General features: G+C 42.4%; 1 protein-coding gene across 4 annotated transcripts in view; it reads left to right on the forward strand.

The window, feature by feature from the left end:
* Nucleotides 1-21,129, forward strand: part of MTMR7 (myotubularin related protein 7) — a 101,930-nt gene that overhangs the window by 71,117 nt on the left and 9,684 nt on the right. For all 4 annotated transcript variants that reach the window (XM_059909843.1, XM_059909842.1, XM_059909845.1 and 1 more), the window contains 6 exons: nucleotides 1,047-1,179; nucleotides 13,395-13,504; nucleotides 14,569-14,694; nucleotides 16,553-16,602; nucleotides 18,486-18,686; nucleotides 20,296-20,436. In XM_059909843.1, coding sequence (XP_059765826.1) covers nucleotides 1,047-1,179; nucleotides 13,395-13,504; nucleotides 14,569-14,694; nucleotides 16,553-16,602; nucleotides 18,486-18,686; nucleotides 20,296-20,436 — 761 coding nt within the window. The remainder of the gene's footprint in view (nucleotides 1-1,046; nucleotides 1,180-13,394; nucleotides 13,505-14,568; nucleotides 14,695-16,552; nucleotides 16,603-18,485; nucleotides 18,687-20,295; nucleotides 20,437-21,129) is intronic.

A 21,129-nucleotide genomic window follows, 5' to 3' on the forward strand; every position in this document is an offset into this window, starting at 1 on the left:
GGCAATCTGGGTCAAAAAATATGTATGCTTTTAACTTAACTTGGCTTTTTTAAGCTTAGATTTTTGAAAAGTATGACTATCCCCCGAGTGCTGCATTGTGGTCCTAAAAACTGATATTTTTTTGGTGGTGAGTGCTCTGCCTGGGCCAGCCCTCCTGCCCTTTGTGGGCAGAGGAAGAGAATGGTCAGTGAATATTGATGTCTAGGATGTGATGACCCGCTTAGCTGAACAGCAAGAATGGAGTATTCACAATAATACATTCATTCTAGAAATCTGTGTATTTCTTAGCTAAGGCAGGACTTGTCCCCTTCTTGATTTTAGTTATACAGGAATAAGGCAGAAGTTTGCATATCATAAATTTCTTCTTCAAAGTCCATTACCATTTAACCCAGTTTGCACTAGGAACCGTGACTTTTTATATATGAAATTATGATAATGAACGTGGTAGAAAAAAATCCTCTCTGGAGATTTAAATAGGGTGGCCGGAGGAAATGTCTCTGGAGGCTTAGCACCTGCTTGCCCTCTCTCTGTTTTGTTCAGCGATTCCTGCTCAAGGTTGAATTGGGTACCTGAGGGATTCTTGTAGGCAGATTAGAATGACGTAACTATTCCTATACGTTGATGTGTTTATTGGCATTCTAATACTGGAAGATATAATAATTTAACTTACAGAGCTTTATGTTGCCAACTGTATCTGCTGATATTCTTCTGCCAACCTAAGGCTGTCATGTTTGGTATTAAATTGGGGCGACTTGGCTCTGTACAGAATCCCACATTGGATTTGGCATCCCTGACAGGGAACGTCTCCAAAAGGGCTTATCTATAGGATGCTTCCAGCTCAGAAAATGTTCCCACATCAACAAACTGATGTTGTTGAATTGTAAGCTCAGCACGAGTGTCTGTAGCTACCTAGCCCAGCACAATGTTCCCAGGATTTAAAGCATGTTTCTCTGCATCATGTTGCGTGTTCTTATGGAGAGCCGTGAAGTGTTGTGATTGTTTCATGACTATCACTGGTGACTGTTCTGTTTTGCTGCCCACTGCAGCTTAATGCGATGGCAAATCGTGCTGCAGGGAAAGGCTATGAGAACGAAGACAATTATTCCAATATCAAGTTCCAGTTTATCGGGATAGAGAACATCCACGTCATGAGGAACAGTCTGCAAAAAATGCTGGAAGGTAAACCATTTCCTTATGCACAGCATTTAAAAAATGCAGTTAAATGTGTTAATGCCAAGATGGAATAAGATGGTGTCTTGATGTGAAAATTGTGCTTTACTGTGATGTTGTTTGCAGGGGTGGGATCATTTGGGAAGAATATCAAAATGCAGGGACTCTTGAAACATTTAACAGCTTTTCTCGTCTTTTTTTGTGTCATCGTGGAGTGGTTTTGTCATGTGGTATCGGCTGCCAGGCTCTCTCCGGTGGCACCTAACACCGAAGATAAAAGTGCACGGGGATAGTTTTTCTTTCTCTCTCATAATAGTAGTTTGACCCATATTCAGGACCATTTGGAGATGAAGCAGTCCTACATCGAAAGCAGCCGCCAGCTGTTCACGTGTGGACATGAGGTTCATAAGCTGAATCCGAGCGGCTGAATGGCCATTAGGAGGATGTTGGGGGGTCCTGGTTCTCCCTTCCATCAGCAACAAGTGCTGCAGTGCGCCCCCCCCCCCCACCTACCCCACCCAGCGAGCACCACGAGATGCGTACGGCCAGGCTTCGGTACTCACAGGGAGAGGAAGTCGCAGAGCCGGGTTATGCAACATAGAGGAGTTATTCATGTGGCCACACCAGCCGTAAATGAACTGCCAGAAATCGTATATTCCAAGCAAAACCAGCTTCGTTTCCTGCTTCTGCTCTTGCGCTTGTCAAGGCCCAAGGAGCAGTCTGTTGTCAGGTCCACCGCTTCTCCCTCCTGTGGGAGCCGAAGAGAAAGAGGGCTTAACCCAGGGCTTCGTGCCTCTGGGCCAGGGGAGGCTGTAAATGCTGGGCTCGCGCTTCGGGGGGGAAGCCCTGGGGAGGCGGCGCTGTGTGCCAGGGAAGCGGGCGGTCCGGTCTGCACGGAAATGCGGGATCTGCAGTGAAGAGGGACAGAGAAGGGGCCGAATTCCCTTTTTCTCGGGATACACGTTTGCTCTCAGTGACTCGTGCAGTTCAGTGCTTAATCAGAGCAGGATGTAGTGAGAAGCTAGCGGTGGGGCTGGAGGGACTTGAGTGTCACAGACAAGCCTGATTTCCATTCTCCTTCCTGGATTCCCGGGGTCATCTCAGTCATTATGAGGCCTTGAACACGTCATGTACCTTCTTTGGGGCTCTGTTACCTGATGTAGATGGAGAGGATTGGACTAATAATGTCTGTGGACCCATCCAGCCCTGACAGTCTGCAAGTCCACACTTTGATGCCCCTGATTGCAAATAGTTTAAAATTGAGGGTTTGAATGGTTAGACGAAACCTCTTCCTGCATCTTAAAAAAAAAAAATAACGGCCCCAGAGCTATCTATCTCCATCTTACCTCCACGTGAAATTTGCCGTGTCTCAGGTGACAGGAGCATGCCTTGGGCATTGAACTTCGTAAACTTTGGGAGATTATCATGGGCGGTGTGGCTCTCCCTGTTATAAGCTGTGCTTTTCACACAATGAAAAACTGGACTAGCTTGGTACTGTAATTGAACGGGTAGTCTAGTTTTAGTGTGAAGAGTGTTCATTATCAGGATCATTAAAAACATTTGTATGCTTTATATTTTTCATTTAGTAATTTCATAAGCTGACTTTTGAGAATCTATATTTTCTTCTATGCAGAAGGTGGCCCCCAGGAGTGCTTGTAACATGGCGATTTGGCTTTTGTTTTAAAATGAGCGTTTACTTGGTTTCTTATTAGGAACCATGTCTCCTGCCCTCATACCTTTGGTCTGACTCGCTGTTTCTAAAGGACCAGCGAACTGACCGAGTTCCAGAGGGAGGGCAGCCCGTGTTTCATAAGGGATCATGGTTCTTCTGCATCACTTTTTCAGCTCTGTGTCAGTGCAATAAGCAAGGACAACTTTCTGGATGCCTTTCAGGGGACTTGACCAATGTTTGACTATCTGTTCTTACCAAGTAAATTATAAACTGCTCGTGGAAGCTCAGCTGATGAACTGATGCAATCAGACCCACTTTTTGAGGCTTTTATCCTTCAAACAGCTGTCATGGCATCAAAGAGATCGGAAGGTTTGTACTGCTGGTCACTTGGTAGGAAGCAGAATAATGCATTTCCTTCATGATTATTATTTTTTTTCAAAATTTCTCTTATCAGGGATATTGATATTATCAGGATAGATTCTGAATAACAGAAATGAAAAATCGTTTGCATTCTGGCCCGAAATAGCCCTCCCTGTCTGTGAGCAAGAGCTGCAGGGTATTTCATCAGAAACTGAAATCTAGGACCAAGTTCACATCCGATGTAGGTCCTTTTATGGAGCTGATTGATTGCATGTTAACTTTGGTTTCTAAGTTCTAAACCAAACTATTTTGTGACATTCGCACCTCCCAGTGAGATAATAATGAAGCCTTTCAGTTATGTAGCAATTGTGTGATTTATTAAGTGCTTTCCACAGAGCCTTTCCTCTTGATCATATAAATAATGGCTTTTCCCTCAAATAATAAAAGGATGCCCTATATTTTCTTTCTTTTGTTGTTGTTGAAACAGGCAGTAGAAGAACCTGGAATAGGCTCTTTCCGTGGCTGAGGAAATTGTTATCAGATGTGGAAATAAAAACCTCCTAGGGCATCCTTGATTTGGGGGGAGGAAATCAGTGAGAGGGAGGGAGAGAGGGGCACATGGAATTACCTCACATCCGGGCTTTGAAATTGAGCCGCACTATCGCGCCGCTTCGTAAATAAATACCTGTTTTCAAGGTAGGCGGGTGTTTATGGGAAAGACATGATGGCAGTGACACCTTCCTGTTTTTCAGTCAACATGTTCCACCTTTTGTATGTTGCCCAGAAAATTGACCTTTCTCCCCACCACTAGTTTCGGCGTGCCTGGATTCTACATGAATCTTAGATTAATATTGTTGGCCACAGTGTAGTTCTGTATAACTGACCCCTTATTCATTGATTTGTGCATTTAACTAAAAACAGAGCACCTGCTATGTGCCAGGCTTCCTCAGTATTTTTACTTAAATGATTCACGAATGGGCAGACCTTGAAGATATCGCAGGTTCGGTTCCAGACCACCCCAGTAAAATGAATATCGCTATAAAGTGAGTCACACAGATTTTTTGGTTTCCCAGGGCATGTGAAAGTTATGTTTACCCTATCCTGTAGTCTATGCAGTGTGCAATAGCATTATATCTAAAAAAGCAATGTATGTACCTTAATTTAAAAATATTTTATTGCTTAAAAGATGTAACCATCATCTGAGCTTTCAGAGAGTTGTAATCTTTTCACTGGTGGAGGGTTTGAAATATTTCGAGAATTACCAAAATGTGATACAGAGGTATGACGCGAGCAAATGCTGTTGGGAGAATGATGCCGATAGACTTGCTTGATGCAGGGTTGCCACAGACCTTCAACCTATAAAAAACACAATATCTGTGAAGTACAGTAAAATGAGGTCTGCCTGTATTTGATTTCACAGCAATAGTGTGCTGTACGTAATATTATCTGCACTTTATAGATGAAGAAAGTGTCTCAGTGAAGTTAGGCAACTCAATCTAAGATAATTCTTTAAAGAAAAATAAGTTGAAATAAATAAACATAGAAAAACATTTAAACTTGCTCTGATAATTAAAGAAATGTAGTTAAAACCTCAAAGTACCATTTTTCTCTTAAAAATTTTTTAAATTTAAATAAAATTGAATTTATTTAAATATTTAAATTTAAATACATTAAAATATTCAATACTGAAAAGAATGTGGTAAAACTAGTACTTTAAATATTTCTAGTATCATTGAAATTGGCAAGAGATACCTAATATATTTTGTTCTGAGATACATATTTTTACCAGATTAATTCCCCTTAGGGACTAATCCAAAATATGGTTTAAAAAAAGAAAGACATATAATGCCTGTTTTGATAGTAGTGTTTTATTTATAATAATGGAATTTTGGAAGCCTCAGGAATGTTCAACAATAGTAGACTGACTAAACACTCTACCTTTTGATAGAAAATTTTGCATCCATTAAAAATGATAAATGTGAAAAATATATTACTAACATGGGAGAACGTGTATAATGTAAGTGAAAAATTCAGGTTGTAAAATTGTACACATACTCTGATTCACTATACAGTAAACCATATTTATGAAGAATTTCCAGAATGATAATTGGATTAGAATGAGAGGACGATGGGTGAATTTTTTCTTTTTCCTTCTTTATTTACAAAATTGTCTATGGTTGGTATGTTACATGGAACACAAACGATACACACTTATCAGGTCACAGTTTCTGAGGGTCACGAGTCTGGGCATTTCTCATGTGTCAATGGGAAGCCAGGAACCCTCTGCCCAGGATCTTACAAGGCTGCAGTCAAGGTGCTAGCTGGACTGTGTCCTCATCTGGAAACCTGGATGCGGCAGAACCTGCTTCCAGGCTGATGCAGGTTATTGGCTGCATTCAACTGAGGGCCCTGAGTGCTGTCAGCTGGCGGTCACCCTTAGGTCCTAGAGTTCTCTGCCATGTTGGACCTCCACATCAGCTCTTCACAACACGACAGGTTATTCTTCAAGACCAGTAGGAGCGCCTCTCTCCAGTTACAAAGTCCGGTGTATTACATTTTTAATTAAAAAGTTTTTAAAGACATACCCTTGTTGGTATCACATAACAAAGCAAGAATTGAGCCTAGTACTTTCCACCATTTCACCGTGATCCTCGTTGATTTGTGGTTCTTTTATTGGACAGGCTCACAGATAACCACCCACATGGTAATGATGATATAACATTTATGGGGTGATTATTATGTACTGGACACTGTTAATTTTTTTTAATATACTTATTTTTTGGCTGCATTGGGTCTTCGTTGCTGCGCGCAGGCTTTCTCTAGTTGTGGCGAGCGGGGGCTACTCTTCGTTGCGGTGCACGGGCTTCTCATTGCTGTGGCTTCTCTTGTTGCGGAGCCCGGGCTCTAGGCGCATGGGCTTCAGTAGTTGTGGCACGTGGGCTCAGTAGTTGCTCTGCGGCATGTGGGATCTTCCAGGGCCAGGGCTCGAACCTGTGTCCCCTGCATAGGCAGGCGGATTCTTAACCACTGTGCCACCAGGGAAGTCCCAGACACCATACTCTTTTTTTTAACAGATATTTTTATTAATTAATTAATTTATTTATTTTTGGCTGTGTTGGGTCTTCGTTTCTGTGCGAGGGCTTTCTCTAGCTGCGGCAAGCGGGGGCCACTCTTCATCGCGGTGCACGGGCCTCTCACTATCGCGGCCCCTCCCGTTGCGGGGCACAGGCTCCAGACGCGCAGGCTCAGTAATTGTGGCTCACGGGCCCAGTTGCTCCGCGGCATGTGGGATCTTCCCAGACCAGGGCTCGAACCCGTGTCCCCTGCATTGGCAGGCAGATTCTCAACCACTGTGCCACCAGGGAAGCCCCAGACACCATACTCTTAACCACTTTGCTTTACAGTCTCTCTGGGTGGTGGCTTGGGTAGAAAGTGCCCTGGCCTGAGTGTCTGAAGATCTGGGTTTGGGTTCTTGCCTTAGTCTCTGAGTAAACGTGAACGAACCTCATTTCCTGTATTTGTAAAACAATGTAAGCAATATATCATTGCTGTCTAACTCACAGATTGGTTAAAAAAGATTCCTTGCAAACTGTAAAGTGCTTTCCAGTATAAGGTGCATTATGCTTTTTCTTGGGAAGCAGTACTGTGGTTTAAAATAAGCCCTGCGTAAAATGGACAAGCTAATGGGCTGTAGATTAATTCAGGCAGCTAGGCAGGTATTTGATAGGTCCCCTGCTTTCTTATGGGTGGCTTTTCTTAATTTTTTTCTTCAAGAGACGTGGAGTAAGCACAATTTCAGAGGCATGGAAGTGCTTGCCTTGTGATACGGTCTGTGCCCACTCAGCACAAGTTCATCGAAAATAATTTAATAAACCCCATGCCGGGCCCGGTGGATGTTTTCTCAGCAAGTTGTCTGACAGAGATACAGACCTCAGCCTGACAGCAGATCAGATGGGAGCAGGTCCAGAGCACAGGAACAAAGGCCCGGTGCCCATTCAGCAGTTTGGACAATACTGTAGTGAAGGGCTGTTTGTAAGATTCAACTGAAAAGATTGGAATCTTTTTAGCAGGCCCCAAGTGGTAACCACTTTTATCGTTTCCCCTAGAATTGGGGACAGTGATGATGGAGAAAGTTTTGTGGTAAAGTCAGGTGGCCCCAGAGATACGTGACCTGTGCTTGAGTGTGAAGGTTGTGAGGCCCGATTGTTCAGAACCTTTGTTGGGTGTAGCAGCGACAGGTGAAAGCAGAGAACTTCGAGTGTGTCATGGGAGGCACCACGGCCGTGGGTGCTGTGCTCGTGTGACGACTCCCTGCTCTGGCGCCCCTGCGCGGTGCTCTCGGGTGCACCAGGGTCCAGAAGGGGACAGTCCCTAACACACCCGGCTCCGAGTTTCCCACGAAGTAGTTTTCTCTGCTCAGAGGTAAGGTTGTAACTCTCAGTCCTGGTGTCCTTTTTATTTGATGCTTTCTTCCTCACCTCGTTACTTTATGTGGTGATGGCTACGTAAGCCTGGAAGAAATGGAAGAGTTCAGCCCTTTATAGTCACATTTAAGTTTTTCATTTCAAAGTGAGTATTTCCTGTAACATGGCCTACAAGTTTATGCTATGAAGTTCTACCAGCTATGAGCTAATGAAAAGCTATAAAGGTTGATCTTTTTTCGGTTCTCGATCTTCTGACTTTCCCCATTATTAATTTCCTGAGATTACTAACCTATTAGACGAGACAGCCAATAAGACCTGGCTGAAAATCTGGTCACTCTCCCTCAAAATTTAGCAATGTGGCATGGGTTTCCACACAGAAAACCTACTTTCCCATTAAAGTGAACTGCATAGCTCCACCCAGCGGTACGGTTTTTTAATAAGTGTTCTGCTAGAGCAACAGGTCTCTTCGTCAGGCTCCACTAGTTATCAATTCGTGGTCACTTGGAAGAAAGAAATGCATCAAGGGTGTGTACCTGGCTCTCTCTGTGTTGTAAGAGGATGTAAAATGTGGCTGGATGGTGTCGCCCGACCTAGACCGAGATCTAATGCTCTAAGCACTGAGGCAGAGAGGAAAGAGCGTGAGCTTTAGGGCGTGCGTGTTGTGGCCGGGACTCCAGCTCAGTTATTTGCTGGCCGAGTAACCATGGATGACTTAGTAAACTCTTTAAGCCACACTTGCTAATCTGAAAATTGGGAGTAAATATATGTTGTATGGTAGATAACGGATGTAGAGGAAATCACTAGGAGCTACATAGTTATTTCAGACAATCATCTGTACATCAGACAGTTGTTGAGAGTTTTCTATACGCCTGGCATTGCATAGAAAAAAGCTTCATTTATTAATACAAAGTGACGTTACTGATTTTGATGTAGGGCAGAAAATCATGGCGGGAAGAGAAGATGTTGCTTTCTCAGAAGTGATCTTCCTGAGGGCTGTCCTTGGGTAGATCAGATGGTTGAATGTTTTAACTGGATGTCAAAGCCAAAGACTTCATCTCTGGGTGATTTTAGCAAAGAAGAGGACAAGAGAAAACAAAGATTTAATGGGAGAAGAATGGCTATTTTTTATCCTAATTATGCTGTATCTTGATGTTCCTTGGGACAATTCAAAGATCAAAAAATTTCAGAATTATTGTTTTCATTTTATTAATCATGACAGCTAGCTTTTGGATAACTAGGACATTTACAAAAGGAGCACTTACAGAAGAACGTGTCTCCCATAAAACTAAAGATAGACATGACTCATATTAGCCACAAGGCGAGCAGTTTTTCCACAAGGCTGCAGGTGGGATGGGGCAGTTCAGTGTCTGCTTGCCAGTGACAATGTGGCCTCAGATTCGATGGGTGCATTGGTCCTGCAGCTTTGCTCAGCCGGTGTGATGCGCGTGGAATGCTTTTCCACCAGTTACGTCCCCAGCTACGTGTACTGCTTATTTCACCACTTCTGTTATTTGCTGCCAACATCTTAATCTCAGATGGTTTTCGGCCTTCTCTCCAGCATTTACCACTGATATCTTACATCCACCCCGACTTCACAGGCTCTCAGCACCCCTTCCTTCTCGCAGGCTAGACTTCTCTATTTTCATCTGCCTTACGTTTCCTATTTAGACTTGCTCATTCCTTAAGCCCTGTCTTTGGTTGAGTTCCTGTTCACTGAGAGAAAATGACCAAATCCCAAGCCTTGTATATGGTAAATGTAACATAAACGGGCATATATATTTTAAAATTTATTTGTGGCAAATTGTGTCTTTAGACACAAAATTCATATGCAAAGCTAATAAATGCTAATAGGGCATTCTTTTGTGAACCAGCTGCTTGATTTTCTTTAGGTCAATGGTAATTAGTATTACTGGAATGTGTGTGTGTATATATACATGCATTTACACACACATACATGTTTATTAGTAGCTCGACACAGACACATACTCATGCCCATGCGTGTCTGCATATACTATCTATGCTGCTAACGCAAGCGGCGCTAGCACAGGTGTGCAGAATTTAGGCTGGATCGCAACTTGCCACTTTCTATTAGCGTCGAATTCTTTAGAGGAGGACAACGCTATTCAAAAATGGCTTTCTTGGTATTGTTAATTGTGTGGCGATTCCAGGAAATAGCATCCTAAGCAAAGCTGGAATCTTATTGGTGTCCAGTAATATACAGAGAAGCTAATACACAGATCTCTCCAATTAATGGAAAGGCCTCTATAAAGAGGGTCCATGTCAGTTGGCAGGGGTGGGGAGGAGAGCACCACTGACATTAATAGACCGAGTACACTTCACTGCAGAGTTGATTCTGTCACCAGGGTGGGCTCTAGGTAAAAAAGGGAGACGACAGGGCAGGCTTTACCAAACACTTCTGTTGTACAGGCCATAATTAAGTCCTCTTTGAATGGTATCACCTGCTGGGATGTTCAGTTGAGGGAGATTACCATCATTTTGCTAGTTCTTTGAAGGCCGTTTCATTGGGCTTGGGTTTTTGACTCCAAAATGGGAAGGAGACAAATCAAACATTAGGAGAGCTCAGGTATGTGTCTGGCTGGTAAGTAAGGGAGGGCCATGTACCTTCCAACTTTAGATCTTAGACACAAGGAAGACCAACCCCACAGGGTTCAAGTGGAGACTCTGCACCCTCACTGATCCCCACCCAGTCACTGTGTAGGAAGAAATGAGCTTGGTATAGGAAATAGCTAAGGAAGATCATGGAAGGTTAATTTTCTTCCAAATAAATTTCCTATTTCCTAAGGTGCCATAATTATCGATCTTTTTTTAAGTGTTGTTTTTATGTGTTTGTGGGATATAGTTGCCCTGTTATGTAAAACAAATGTCACTAGACCCAGGCACTAAACTCCAGGTTAGTATAATAAGTCTGGTTCTCTGTGATCTGTGGCTGACGCCTCTGAGGTCAGCTGGAATGAACTTTGTTCAGCAAAATGGTTTGTAAATATTGGTTCAGCTTTGGCAACAGGGGTGAACCGATCAGTATTTCTGCCTTATCCTGAGTTTATCCAAACAAACCCACCAGTTTTATATTTAAAAATCCAGGCGCTAATTCTTGGAGTCTCAAGTGTACCCCCATCTGTCCAGGTGTATTAATCACCTGTGGGCTGATGGCTCTTAACCATCGCCGCTCAGCACGTGAGGGGAAACACTCTCTCAGCCGCTCCCTTGCGTGAAACCTCGGGAGGCTATTTTATTGAACGTACCCAGTTTTAATGTTCCCGAAAGCAGATGTGTTGAACACGGAGCCATCCTCCGTGTGGAAGGAAAGGAGCTGACCTGGGAGAGATGCGGCAGCTGGTCCCCTGGGCCGTGAGCCAGTGATGAGGGTGGCCTGCGCACCCTCTCCGCAGCACCTTTTACGGCCTTGCTCTGTGAGCTGGCTGGTGCCCCCCTCTTGCCACTGGCACAGGCCACCTCCCAGTTAGCTGGACAGCCTGGTGTCTTTATTTTTAAACTTGCTGTCATTTCCACACCTGGTGGGAAGAGAAGGCAAAAGGGATCATTTGTTCTTGGACTGAGCTTCAGAGCTTGGATGCCAAGATATCCCTCTAGCTCCCTGGACTTTTTGAAACGAAGGAGGATGCCAGCTAGCCCTGAAGCCGATCGTGACCACCGGAAACTTGGGCTAGTTCAGTGGGAAAAAAAAAAAAAAACCCACAAAAAACAAAAAACTGTTTGCAAGTCAGTGTTATCTGCAGAAGATTTAAAGGACTCAGTGGGTCCAGAGACTCTACGTGGTGGAATGTGTGTATTTTAGGATTAAGTTGAACGGTCTGGGTCACGGCCGGGGTTGGACAGAAAAGACCAAACAGCAGGCGCCCGCGGGAGAGGCCGCAGCACGGAGGGTGCGGGGATTGCGTCATGCGCGCCGCACGGAGGGCCCCGGGCAGCGCTGCGGCCCGCCCGGCCCCGTCCGCGTGCCCGAGGACAGAGCCACGCCCGGCCCAGTTTCTCCCCAGCTGCAGCAGATTCAGCGTCTGTCTCCACACTGAGTACATACACCCCGAGGTCACGGGAAGATTTTCCCAGGGGCGCCCTGGCTGGATTGCTTTACGGCACTGACTTCCGCACGTGCTCCTTCCTAAAACTGCCTCGCCTTCCTTAGAGATGCTCCTCCGTCCAGGTGTGAACCAGCCGTCCTTTCCCACCTCCCCTGACGAACTGCCCTTTTGCCACCTTACAGACGGCGAACACACCTTCAGTCTTATTATGGTGCGTTATTCCAGGGTGCCTGAGAAGGGTACATCGTTTTAAAAATCAGTGGAGGGGCACACGTGCAAAAACGTTTGAAGACTGCAAATCAGGTTAATCTTCCTGGAACAATCTAAGTCGCTGCTGGTGGGGAGCTGGCAGCACTGTGACCTCAAAGGGACAGTGTCCTGAACCAGGGCGATGCTGGAGAGAGCTCACTTCTCCGGCTGGGCTTCCAGCTCAGGGCAAGCTTTTGGAAGGAGGAGTTTGGACTCTTGCCTGAACATACTCATAATACGGTTTTTTCTTAAGAAGGGCCTTAAAAGCTGGGAATCTCGGTGTTATTTTCTTCCTCACTGCTGCCGTCTGTGACTCAGAATTTAACTACTTGTGCTTTTTTTGTGTGGCTCTTATGTTGTGGGAAATACGAGTGAACCCTCTGCTATCTGGCATATTTGAGGGAAGGGCATCTGATAAATTAAGCATTGTTAACTGTTTTTATGTATTGCAAATGTGCAATGCTTTCATAGACTTAAAATTGAATCTGGGATTTAGAGTTGGAAGGGCATTTAGATATAATTTAGTACACCTTCCCTGTTTTAAACATGAAGAAATCAAGGCCCAAAGAAATACACTTTAAACAAACAAAATCTATGGAACATTATTTAATTTTCATTAATTTATAAGATTCCTCAAAAGGGCTTTATACGTATGAACCCCATGAACTTTGGAATGTCATATTTGTGATATGTAGTCAGAACGCTGAGCCCTAAAGTTTTTTCATGCTTCATGTTAACTAAAAGATAAGCTCTCGAGATGAAATTGTTTGTGATAATATTATAGAAGTGTTTACACACCTGCCTTAGTTTTGTAAAATATAGATATCATTGGAATCCTGGATTATCTTCATTTTCAACCAAAGGGAAAACCCCTAACCTGATGCTCTAGAAGCATTCAGAAGTGCAGGGTCTCATATTTAAGTTCACACGCTTTACTCCCTTTGGGTAGGGTTGTTGGTAGGAGGAGTTCGATCATTTCCATTTAAGACTTCTAGGACAGCTCTGTTTTGTAATTTTACAGCAGTCCGCAACTGAAGTGCTTGGATGATGGAGTTCTAGTTGGGAAAGTGCTGGAGTTCGTTATAGGAGTCTTTTCCTCCAGGGCACTCTTACTCAAGTGCTTCTTGGTGGCACATTTTGAATATCTTTGCTGGAAGAATAAATAAATCTTCTCTTATTTTTACTATGGTAACATTCAATGATTTTCATTTATTAGGGTTTAAACTTTACCAATATAATACTCCTAAACAGATGTAGTGTCCCCTGTGACCAAAGAAGACAGAAAAGCCTTACTTGGAACTGTTCAGTAGAATGAGTAAGCTTGGGCATTTATCTTGACTCAAGTCTTCCAGAAAATACTACAGTGAAGGAATCATTAACGAACTGCCTGCAAATATGATCACATGTAAAATGAGAGATTTTCTGTATTTTGTTTCTGTAACACAATTTATCTTGCAGTGTGTGAACTTAAATCTCCCTCCATGAGTGATTTTCTTTGGGGACTGGAGAACTCTGGCTGGTTGAGGCATATTAAGGCCATCATGGATGCAGGAATCTTCATTGCAAAGGTATGCGAATGCAGAGAACATAAATTATGGGGCAGAGCAGCCAGTGTACTCTGACTTCGGAATGGAGATCTTGTTCCCTCGCATGAGCTCCTCTGTACTAAACTGGGTGATAGCAAAGCTGGCTTTGCAGACCTCCATGAAGTTTGCCCTCTGACGATGGCATTTTGTGAAAGAGAGGATGGTGTTCAGTTGATAGTATATCATCAAGGCGATCAAGTGGTAAAATACTTTCAGAATGGTCTCTCTTCAACTAGGCTTGGTCCTGGGTGGAGGGAATAATTTTCTATAGGAGGGTACATCCAAATGTGAGTCACTTGAGTGACCGAGGCCTGAAGCTTCCACCTTAGCAAACAGCTCCCCCTTTTCAGTGACGGCAGAAGCAAGTCATGTTCCTGAACCTGGCAGGTAGATTCTGTTCTGCCAGAGGAAGATTTTGCTGCAACTGCTTTTGAATGCATTGTCTATTTTGTTGTTCAGTGCGTTTTTTTTTTTTTTAAATAAATTCCCCTCAGATTTATACCTAAAGACAACCATATCTTTTCTGATGACATGGTATGCTCCCCTTTATTAGATAATTCATTTAACAAATATTTATTCAGTGCTGGGCACTTTTACTTGGCTCTTATTCTTTTATCTCTAATTTCATAGTTTTACAATTTATAATTTTTGTCTTTTTCTTTTTGAAAATGATTGCAGCCGGCAGCAGCTCCAGAATTTCATTTGGAAAGGCTTAAGGTGGAAACCCGGCGGGGAGGAAGAGAGGGTTGAAGGTGGGCTAGGAGACGTTCACACAGGAAGCCTGCTTGTATATGGTACAGAAGCCGGGCTCGTGGTTTCTGGATATAAGGGAAGGGAAGTGACGCTTCAGTTACCGGCACCAAACCTCTCCTTGGCTCCGCCCTAACTACACGGGGGCGTGAACGCTCAATAAATGAAGGAACAGGTTTTGGTATTGATTTTCTGCCTGTAAATCTTTTTTTGATTCTTTCTGTGAGTACAAAACCAAAGCTAATTCTGATGATTTTTCCTGTTGATAGCCATCCTTTGCCCACCCTGTTTTTCAGGCAGTTTCAGAGGAAGGGGCAAGTGTGCTTGTTCATTGTTCCGATGGCTGGGACAGGACTGCTCAGGTGTGCTCGGTGGCCAGCCTCCTGCTGGACCCTCACTACCGGACTCTGAAGGGCTTCATGGTGAGTGTGGCCGCTTGGCCACTGTCCCACGCACGCAGCGCCTGGACAGAGTGGACCTCTCTTCTCACAACTGTTGGCAACTTTTTCCCCTCCTCATCAACATTATTTTTCTCTTGGTAGATCAGCATGATTAATTAAAGGGGAAAAGGTGAAATAGGCTTGGAATAAGAAGGTGAATTTCTGGGATTTTGGAGCCAATTCAAATCAATGCTATTAAAGGTGAATTTGGGGGCAAATATAAAATATCTATTTAGCAGTTTGTAAAATAGTTTTATACATCATTTGTATTAATATATTTCAAGTTTGATATGTATTTTCAAGTTTGAGGTAACATGACTATAAAACAGAAAACACTCTCCAGAAAAAGTATTTGGAGAAAAAACTTTCTATAGGAAAAAGTGTTTTCACGTACTGCTTTTATATTCTAAATTGTCCTTCACAACTCTGGATGAGAATATTGACAACTTTACAATGTTTCTGCATTCTTTGAAATTATGGGTACATCCTCTCCTAGATTTTGCACCTCTCAGATGTGGCATCAAAACTTGACATGTTGCTTCCAACTGCAGAATATTTGTGTTAGTTGCCTGGAAGGGTGAAGCTTTGGCTAAGCCAGAACCAAAATCTTAAAATGACTGCAGGGACTTCCTAGCGGCTGGGAGATTACCTGGTTCCTGCCTCTTGAACCATGATTTGGTAGAAAGTGCTTCAGAGGATCCTGAATCCATGCTTGGGGTAGATGCTGAGCCAGGAAGCCTGATGGGTAGCTCTACTGCTAGGTCTCCTTTATCGAGTATTATCAGCTGACACTCTGGGGACAAGAGAGAAGTGGCAGGTGTCCACTCTTGGGGTTTTTCTTTCCTTTTGTGTTGAATGTGTCAGAGAACTTCCTATCACCTGTGACAGCGCCGAGACTTCAGAGTGACATTCCTGCTTCAGACCCCTCCCCTGGACTGAGGTTAGGGGCTGGAGTCCTTCGTTTATGTCTGGAGAGTGGGGACGCTGAGTTGCACACCAGCGGGAGCCTCTCTCCTTCACCACCATTGGCTCTTTTTGATTCCTGCCCATTAAACTTAGGAGTTGTCAAGGCCAAACTTCAACCAGTCCTTACTTTTTTTAAGGGAAAAGCTCTGGCTGTTTTAGAGCATTGGTGATATTGATGGTACTATCCTATAGTATTTGATTAAAAAGTTTTTTTTTTTTTTTAAATCCAGACAACTTGAGAGTATAAAAACTCATGTTACCCCTAACTCCAAAGCAGGGCTGAAACTTCTCATATGTTCCAGACCCTCATCATTCTAGAATTCTTCTAAAGTATACTAAAGATCACTGGAAAGCATCCCTAATTGTTTCTTGTAAAACGGTTAGTATTTGCTATTATATTGACAAGCAGCATTGCCTGTCGGTTGAGAGCTGGGCTAGATGGGCTGTGGTGGCTTCTGGAACTCGGTTACAAGGTGGCATCAACTACTTCCCAGTAGCGTGATCTTCGGTGAGTATTTAACCTCTCCTTCAGTTTCCCACTCTCTAAAATGAGAGTGATAATACCTACCCCACAATGAAATGAGATCATACATGAAGCAGTATGAACAGTGCGCATTGAAAGCACTCTGTGGGTGGTGGCATTACATTTTCATGTGTCCACTCTTATTTTTCCTATGGAAGGCTTTCAACTTTGCCTTCTGACATGCATCTCTATAGCGGTGGATAGTGAGTGCTCGTTCATTTGCAGGTTACGGAGGAGAGTGACTTCTGCTCCAAGAACCTTTGAATTCAGAATCCTTCAGAATTATTGGTGCTGGTCTCTTATTTTCCTTCATTTGCTTCTCTCCATGATATTTATATTCTATCTGTGTAGGTATTAATTGAAAAGGACTGGATTTCCTTTGGTCATAAGTTTAATCACAGGTAAGAAATACTTTAAAATCTGTTGTAGTGAATGTTTAGGATAAAAAAAATAATGTTTCTGAAGTTCTCAGTTGAGTGGGGGAAAATAGCCTTGTTTTCAGAGTTTCCTTGTGTATCGTCTCAGGAAGTTAAAATTCTGTTGAATATGTTGTATCACAGATAAAGAAGTTCTAACTCGAGAACGGTTGGTATTTACTGAGCAGAACTAATGTTAAGTTCTTCCAGAAGAGACAGAAGCTTGTTCATTAATCGACCTAGAAAGGGTGGACTCTCCCTTCCTTCCACACACATTTGATTTACTAAGTTATTCCATTTTTGAAGTGCAGACATTCATTTTAAGCTGCACGTTGTGAAATGCCTGTGGAACAGTTTCTCTTTGATCTTCCACACGGGGAGTTAAATTGGGCTTATCCTGCAGCATTTGTGTCCCAAGCGTCTCTGGAGAGCTAATGTAGGACAGCGGCCCAGGCTTTGAGCCCAACAGATCCAGCCTCAAATCCAGGCTGTGGCATTTACTGTGTGGCCTTGGGCATCTGTCCTCTCTGAGCGTTCGCCTCCCATCTGTTTAAAGGGGAGACCCTCCCTAATCCACGGGGTTATAGCAAGGCGTTTAAAACCGTATATGTGAATAGCCCAGCTCCTTGCCTACTGGCCCATCTACTGGGCTTTCAATAAACAGAAGCTACTGGCCTCATTTGATTAGTGTGGATGGTAACATCTGACTGGTGTTCTGGTGTCTCTAATCCCTGAATGTTACGTGTTGTAGCTGGTATGGTCTCGTCTTTTAGAGGTAAAATTTAAATTTAGGCAGCATGCTGATAATAATTTAGAGATTTTGATATACATTTTTGATTGAATGTTTTCCTAAATTAAATTCTGAATTTATGGAGCTGCCCATATTTATTTTTGTAAGTTTTTGCATTTAGCATTAGTTGAGCATTTATTATGTGGTTTTCTGGAATTCTGTTTTTATAATTAATCATCTTTCCCGGAAAGCACAGTGATTCGATTTTACAAATGAGAAAATTAAAGCCCCCAAACAATTAAGTAACCTTAAGATCAATTGTTATTTTCAGTTTTGGGGGTTCCACCGACTGTCTGCTAGGCACTTAGGATCTCTGAGGTAGAGGATCTGTGGCAGAAAGAATATAGAAATGGCTGATAAACATGTGTCCTGTGAGGAAAGAACATATTGGGCAACCCTTTTTTAAAGTGACCAAAGGTGAGTGGGACTAAACCTTTTGAGAGGTTTCCAGGCAGTTTCTAATGTTTCCACTCTGGAAAAAAACTACTAAACCGATCCTTGCTCATTCCAATTCCTCAAGTTGATTATCCATGTCTGAGAAGGTGAGGTTCTATATTGTTATTCTGTATTTGATGGCACCCAAATCACCCTTTTGGATTCTTTCTAAAATTGACATGATAGTGTAAAGGACGAGGCAGCCTTCGTTTAAAAATCAATACAAACATGAGGGAGGAGATTCCTGATGTACTCTTGAGAACAATGATATGAGAGATTAAAGTGGAAGATTTATTTCAGAAGTTCTGATGTACTTCGCACGTTTGAATGAAAGGTTGCTCTCTCCATGGAAAGACTCCTTGAATTCTATCTCTAGCACTAACACTTTTCTTTTGTAATTATAATGTCAACATGTCCCTTCTCTGCCCAGACCTTCACTACAAAGTTTCTCTTGACATTAGAATTTTAAAAGTTATGTTTTTCCACTTCTTCTGCATTCCAGGTGTGTAAGGTAAGATCTGTATAGGAACTAGGGTTGCTTCTATGATTGTTTTTGCATTTATAGCTTTCGAGTTAAAAAAACAAACAAAAAATGAAACCCCCAAAAACCTTGCCGTAATGTCTCTCACACTTTGTTTTATAGATATGGCAACCTAGATGGTGATCCCAGAGAAATCTCTCCAGTTATTGACCAGTTCATTGAGTGCGTCTGGCAGTTAATGGAACAATTCCCCTGTGCCTTTGAGTTTAATGAGAGGTTTTTGATTCATATTCAACACCACATCTATTCCTGCCAGTTTGGAAACTTCCTATGTAACAGCCAGAAGGAGAGACAAGAACTCAAGTAAGTGTTTCAGTGTTTAATTTTTATCGAAAGAGTTTGTGACTGAGAATTTCAGATGGCCTTTCACAGTTCTGAAGACTGTTTTAGCCACACATCTATACTGACAGGGTAAAGTTATTTTCTTTTTCCTGACATCACTTTAACAGTTTAATACCATCAGCTGGCAAAGATAGGTACAAGTCCATTTTGCCCAGTTCCTGCCTAACGTCCACAGACAGGTAGGTAGACTTCACGTACTGATAACGGAAAGGAAGCTTCTTGGAGTCAGAGAAAGCGATTTTTGCATTTAAAAGGAAAGAGTTAGACATCTTTGGCGGATAAACTGTAATAAGAATTGCAAGTACAGTAGCCCCCCTTATCCATGGTTTCGATTTCCATAATTTCAGTTATCCAAGGTCAACTGTGGTCCGAAAATATTAAATGGAAAATTCCAGAAAAAAAACGATTCATAAGTTTTAAATTGTGGGCCATTCTGAGTAGCACAATGAAATCTTGTGCCGCCCCTCTCTCCATCCTGCCCGGGACCGCCTGTTACTTACTTCGTAGCTGTCTCGGTTATCTGATTGACTGTCGAGGTTAACACAATGCTTGTGTTCAAGTAACCCCTATTTTACTTAATAACGGCCCCAAAGTTCAAGAGTAGTGATGCTGGCATTTTGGATATTCTTATTATGCCTAATTTATAAATGAAACTTTATCATAGGTATGTACGTATAGGAATACACAGGGTTCAGTACTGTCCACAGTTTCAGGCATCCACTGGGGGTCTTGGAACATATATCCCATGGATAAAGGTGGACTACTGTATAACTGGGAAAGTAAATTAGAAACTCAGGTCACTCTCTTATTCAGATTAAAACTGGATTGCTTTTATTGAGAGGGAAAAAGTAGATGAAATGTGGACTTCTTATAAAGTCAAAAACTTAACACAAAGTGACTTAAGAACTGCAAATGAAAGAACATTTTTGAAATTTTTATAAAATGATTTTAAGTGTGGTATATATAGTATCAGATTTAATTTTGGAAATGATCAGTTCAAATAAAATAGACTCTTACTAGTTTTATAGTGCCTGAATGGAAAGAAAATGACTTTTTCCAGTAGGTACTAGTTTATGTTTTCTCCAAGGAACTTTAATTCCAATAAATCATAATGATTTAAAAGTAGCAGAGTACATCCTTGAAGCTCACCTGTTTTCCTAGATAGTTTTGTGATTTGTTGGACTAGATTAGCAAAAGGGACAAATGTCATAGGAATTCAGTGAGGATTATATGAGAGAAAATGTGTGAAGCATTTAAATAGTACCTGGCAAATAATAAAAATCCAATGACTATTTGGGGAAAAATTCCAAAAAGATTCTTGTGGTTTTATTTTACACTCAGAGGGATTAAGCATCTTGCTGAGGCCAGTACGGAGAGCAGCGGAATCGAGACTGTTACAGAGCTCTCCTGCTGTACCATGAAGACACAGATTGCAAATGTCCCTGCTAGGGAACAGGGACACCTGATGTTCAGATAACAGTTTTTGATCCCTTTCCAGCTTTACTATTACATGCCTGCTGTTTGTAAGAATGAAGATAAGCTGTATTCAGGCTTATTTTCTTTATAACAGAATTCAAGAAAGAACATACTCTCTATGGGCTCACCTGTGGAAGAATCGGGGGGACTACCTGAACCCTCTATTTAGAGATGATCCCAGTCAGACCCAGGGAACCCTCCATCTCCCCACGATGCCATGCAACTTCATGTACAAGTAGGTAAACCTCTAGGACCTTAACAAGTATGGTTAGGAACTTAGATTCTGGCACTGTTTACCATTTGGAAGTTGAAGTGTATGAGCTTCAAAGCTTTTTTGAATGCAAACACACTGAAGGAAGATGCTTAAATATCTCATCTGGCATTTTTGCCAGTGTCTCCTCTCCCTCTCTTTTTCCCCCTAAATGTGGAATTCTCTTTAGAAGTCAATGTTTTGTAGCAATGATATCCTAAAAATGTAAGTTCCAGTCTATTTAAAAGGGAGGGAGGGAGGACCTTAGAAGTTAAATGTGGAATCACAGGTTTAGGTTGTGATCATGACACAGCTTACCTTCAGAAATACTGTGGCTTTGGTTCCCGACCACTGCGAGAGAGTGAATATCGCAATAACGAGTCACATCAATTTTTTAGTTTCCCAGTGCATATAAAAGTTATGTTTACACTATACTGTAGTCTATTAAGTGTGCAACAGCATTACGTCTAAAGAACAATGTAACCATGTTATATACCTTAACTTAAAAACACTTTATTGCTAAAAAATGCTAACCATCATCTGAGCCTTCAGTGAGTAGTAGTAGTAACATCAAAGATCACTGATCACCATAGCAAACAAAATAATAATGAAAAGTCTTGAAATATTCTGAGAATTACCCAGATGTGACACAGAGACACACAATGAGCAAATGCTGTT

The sequence above is a fragment of the Balaenoptera ricei genome, chromosome 21, assembly GCF_028023285.1.
Source record: "Balaenoptera ricei isolate mBalRic1 chromosome 21, mBalRic1.hap2, whole genome shotgun sequence".
Classification (NCBI taxonomy): domain Eukaryota; kingdom Metazoa; phylum Chordata; class Mammalia; order Artiodactyla; family Balaenopteridae; genus Balaenoptera; species Balaenoptera ricei.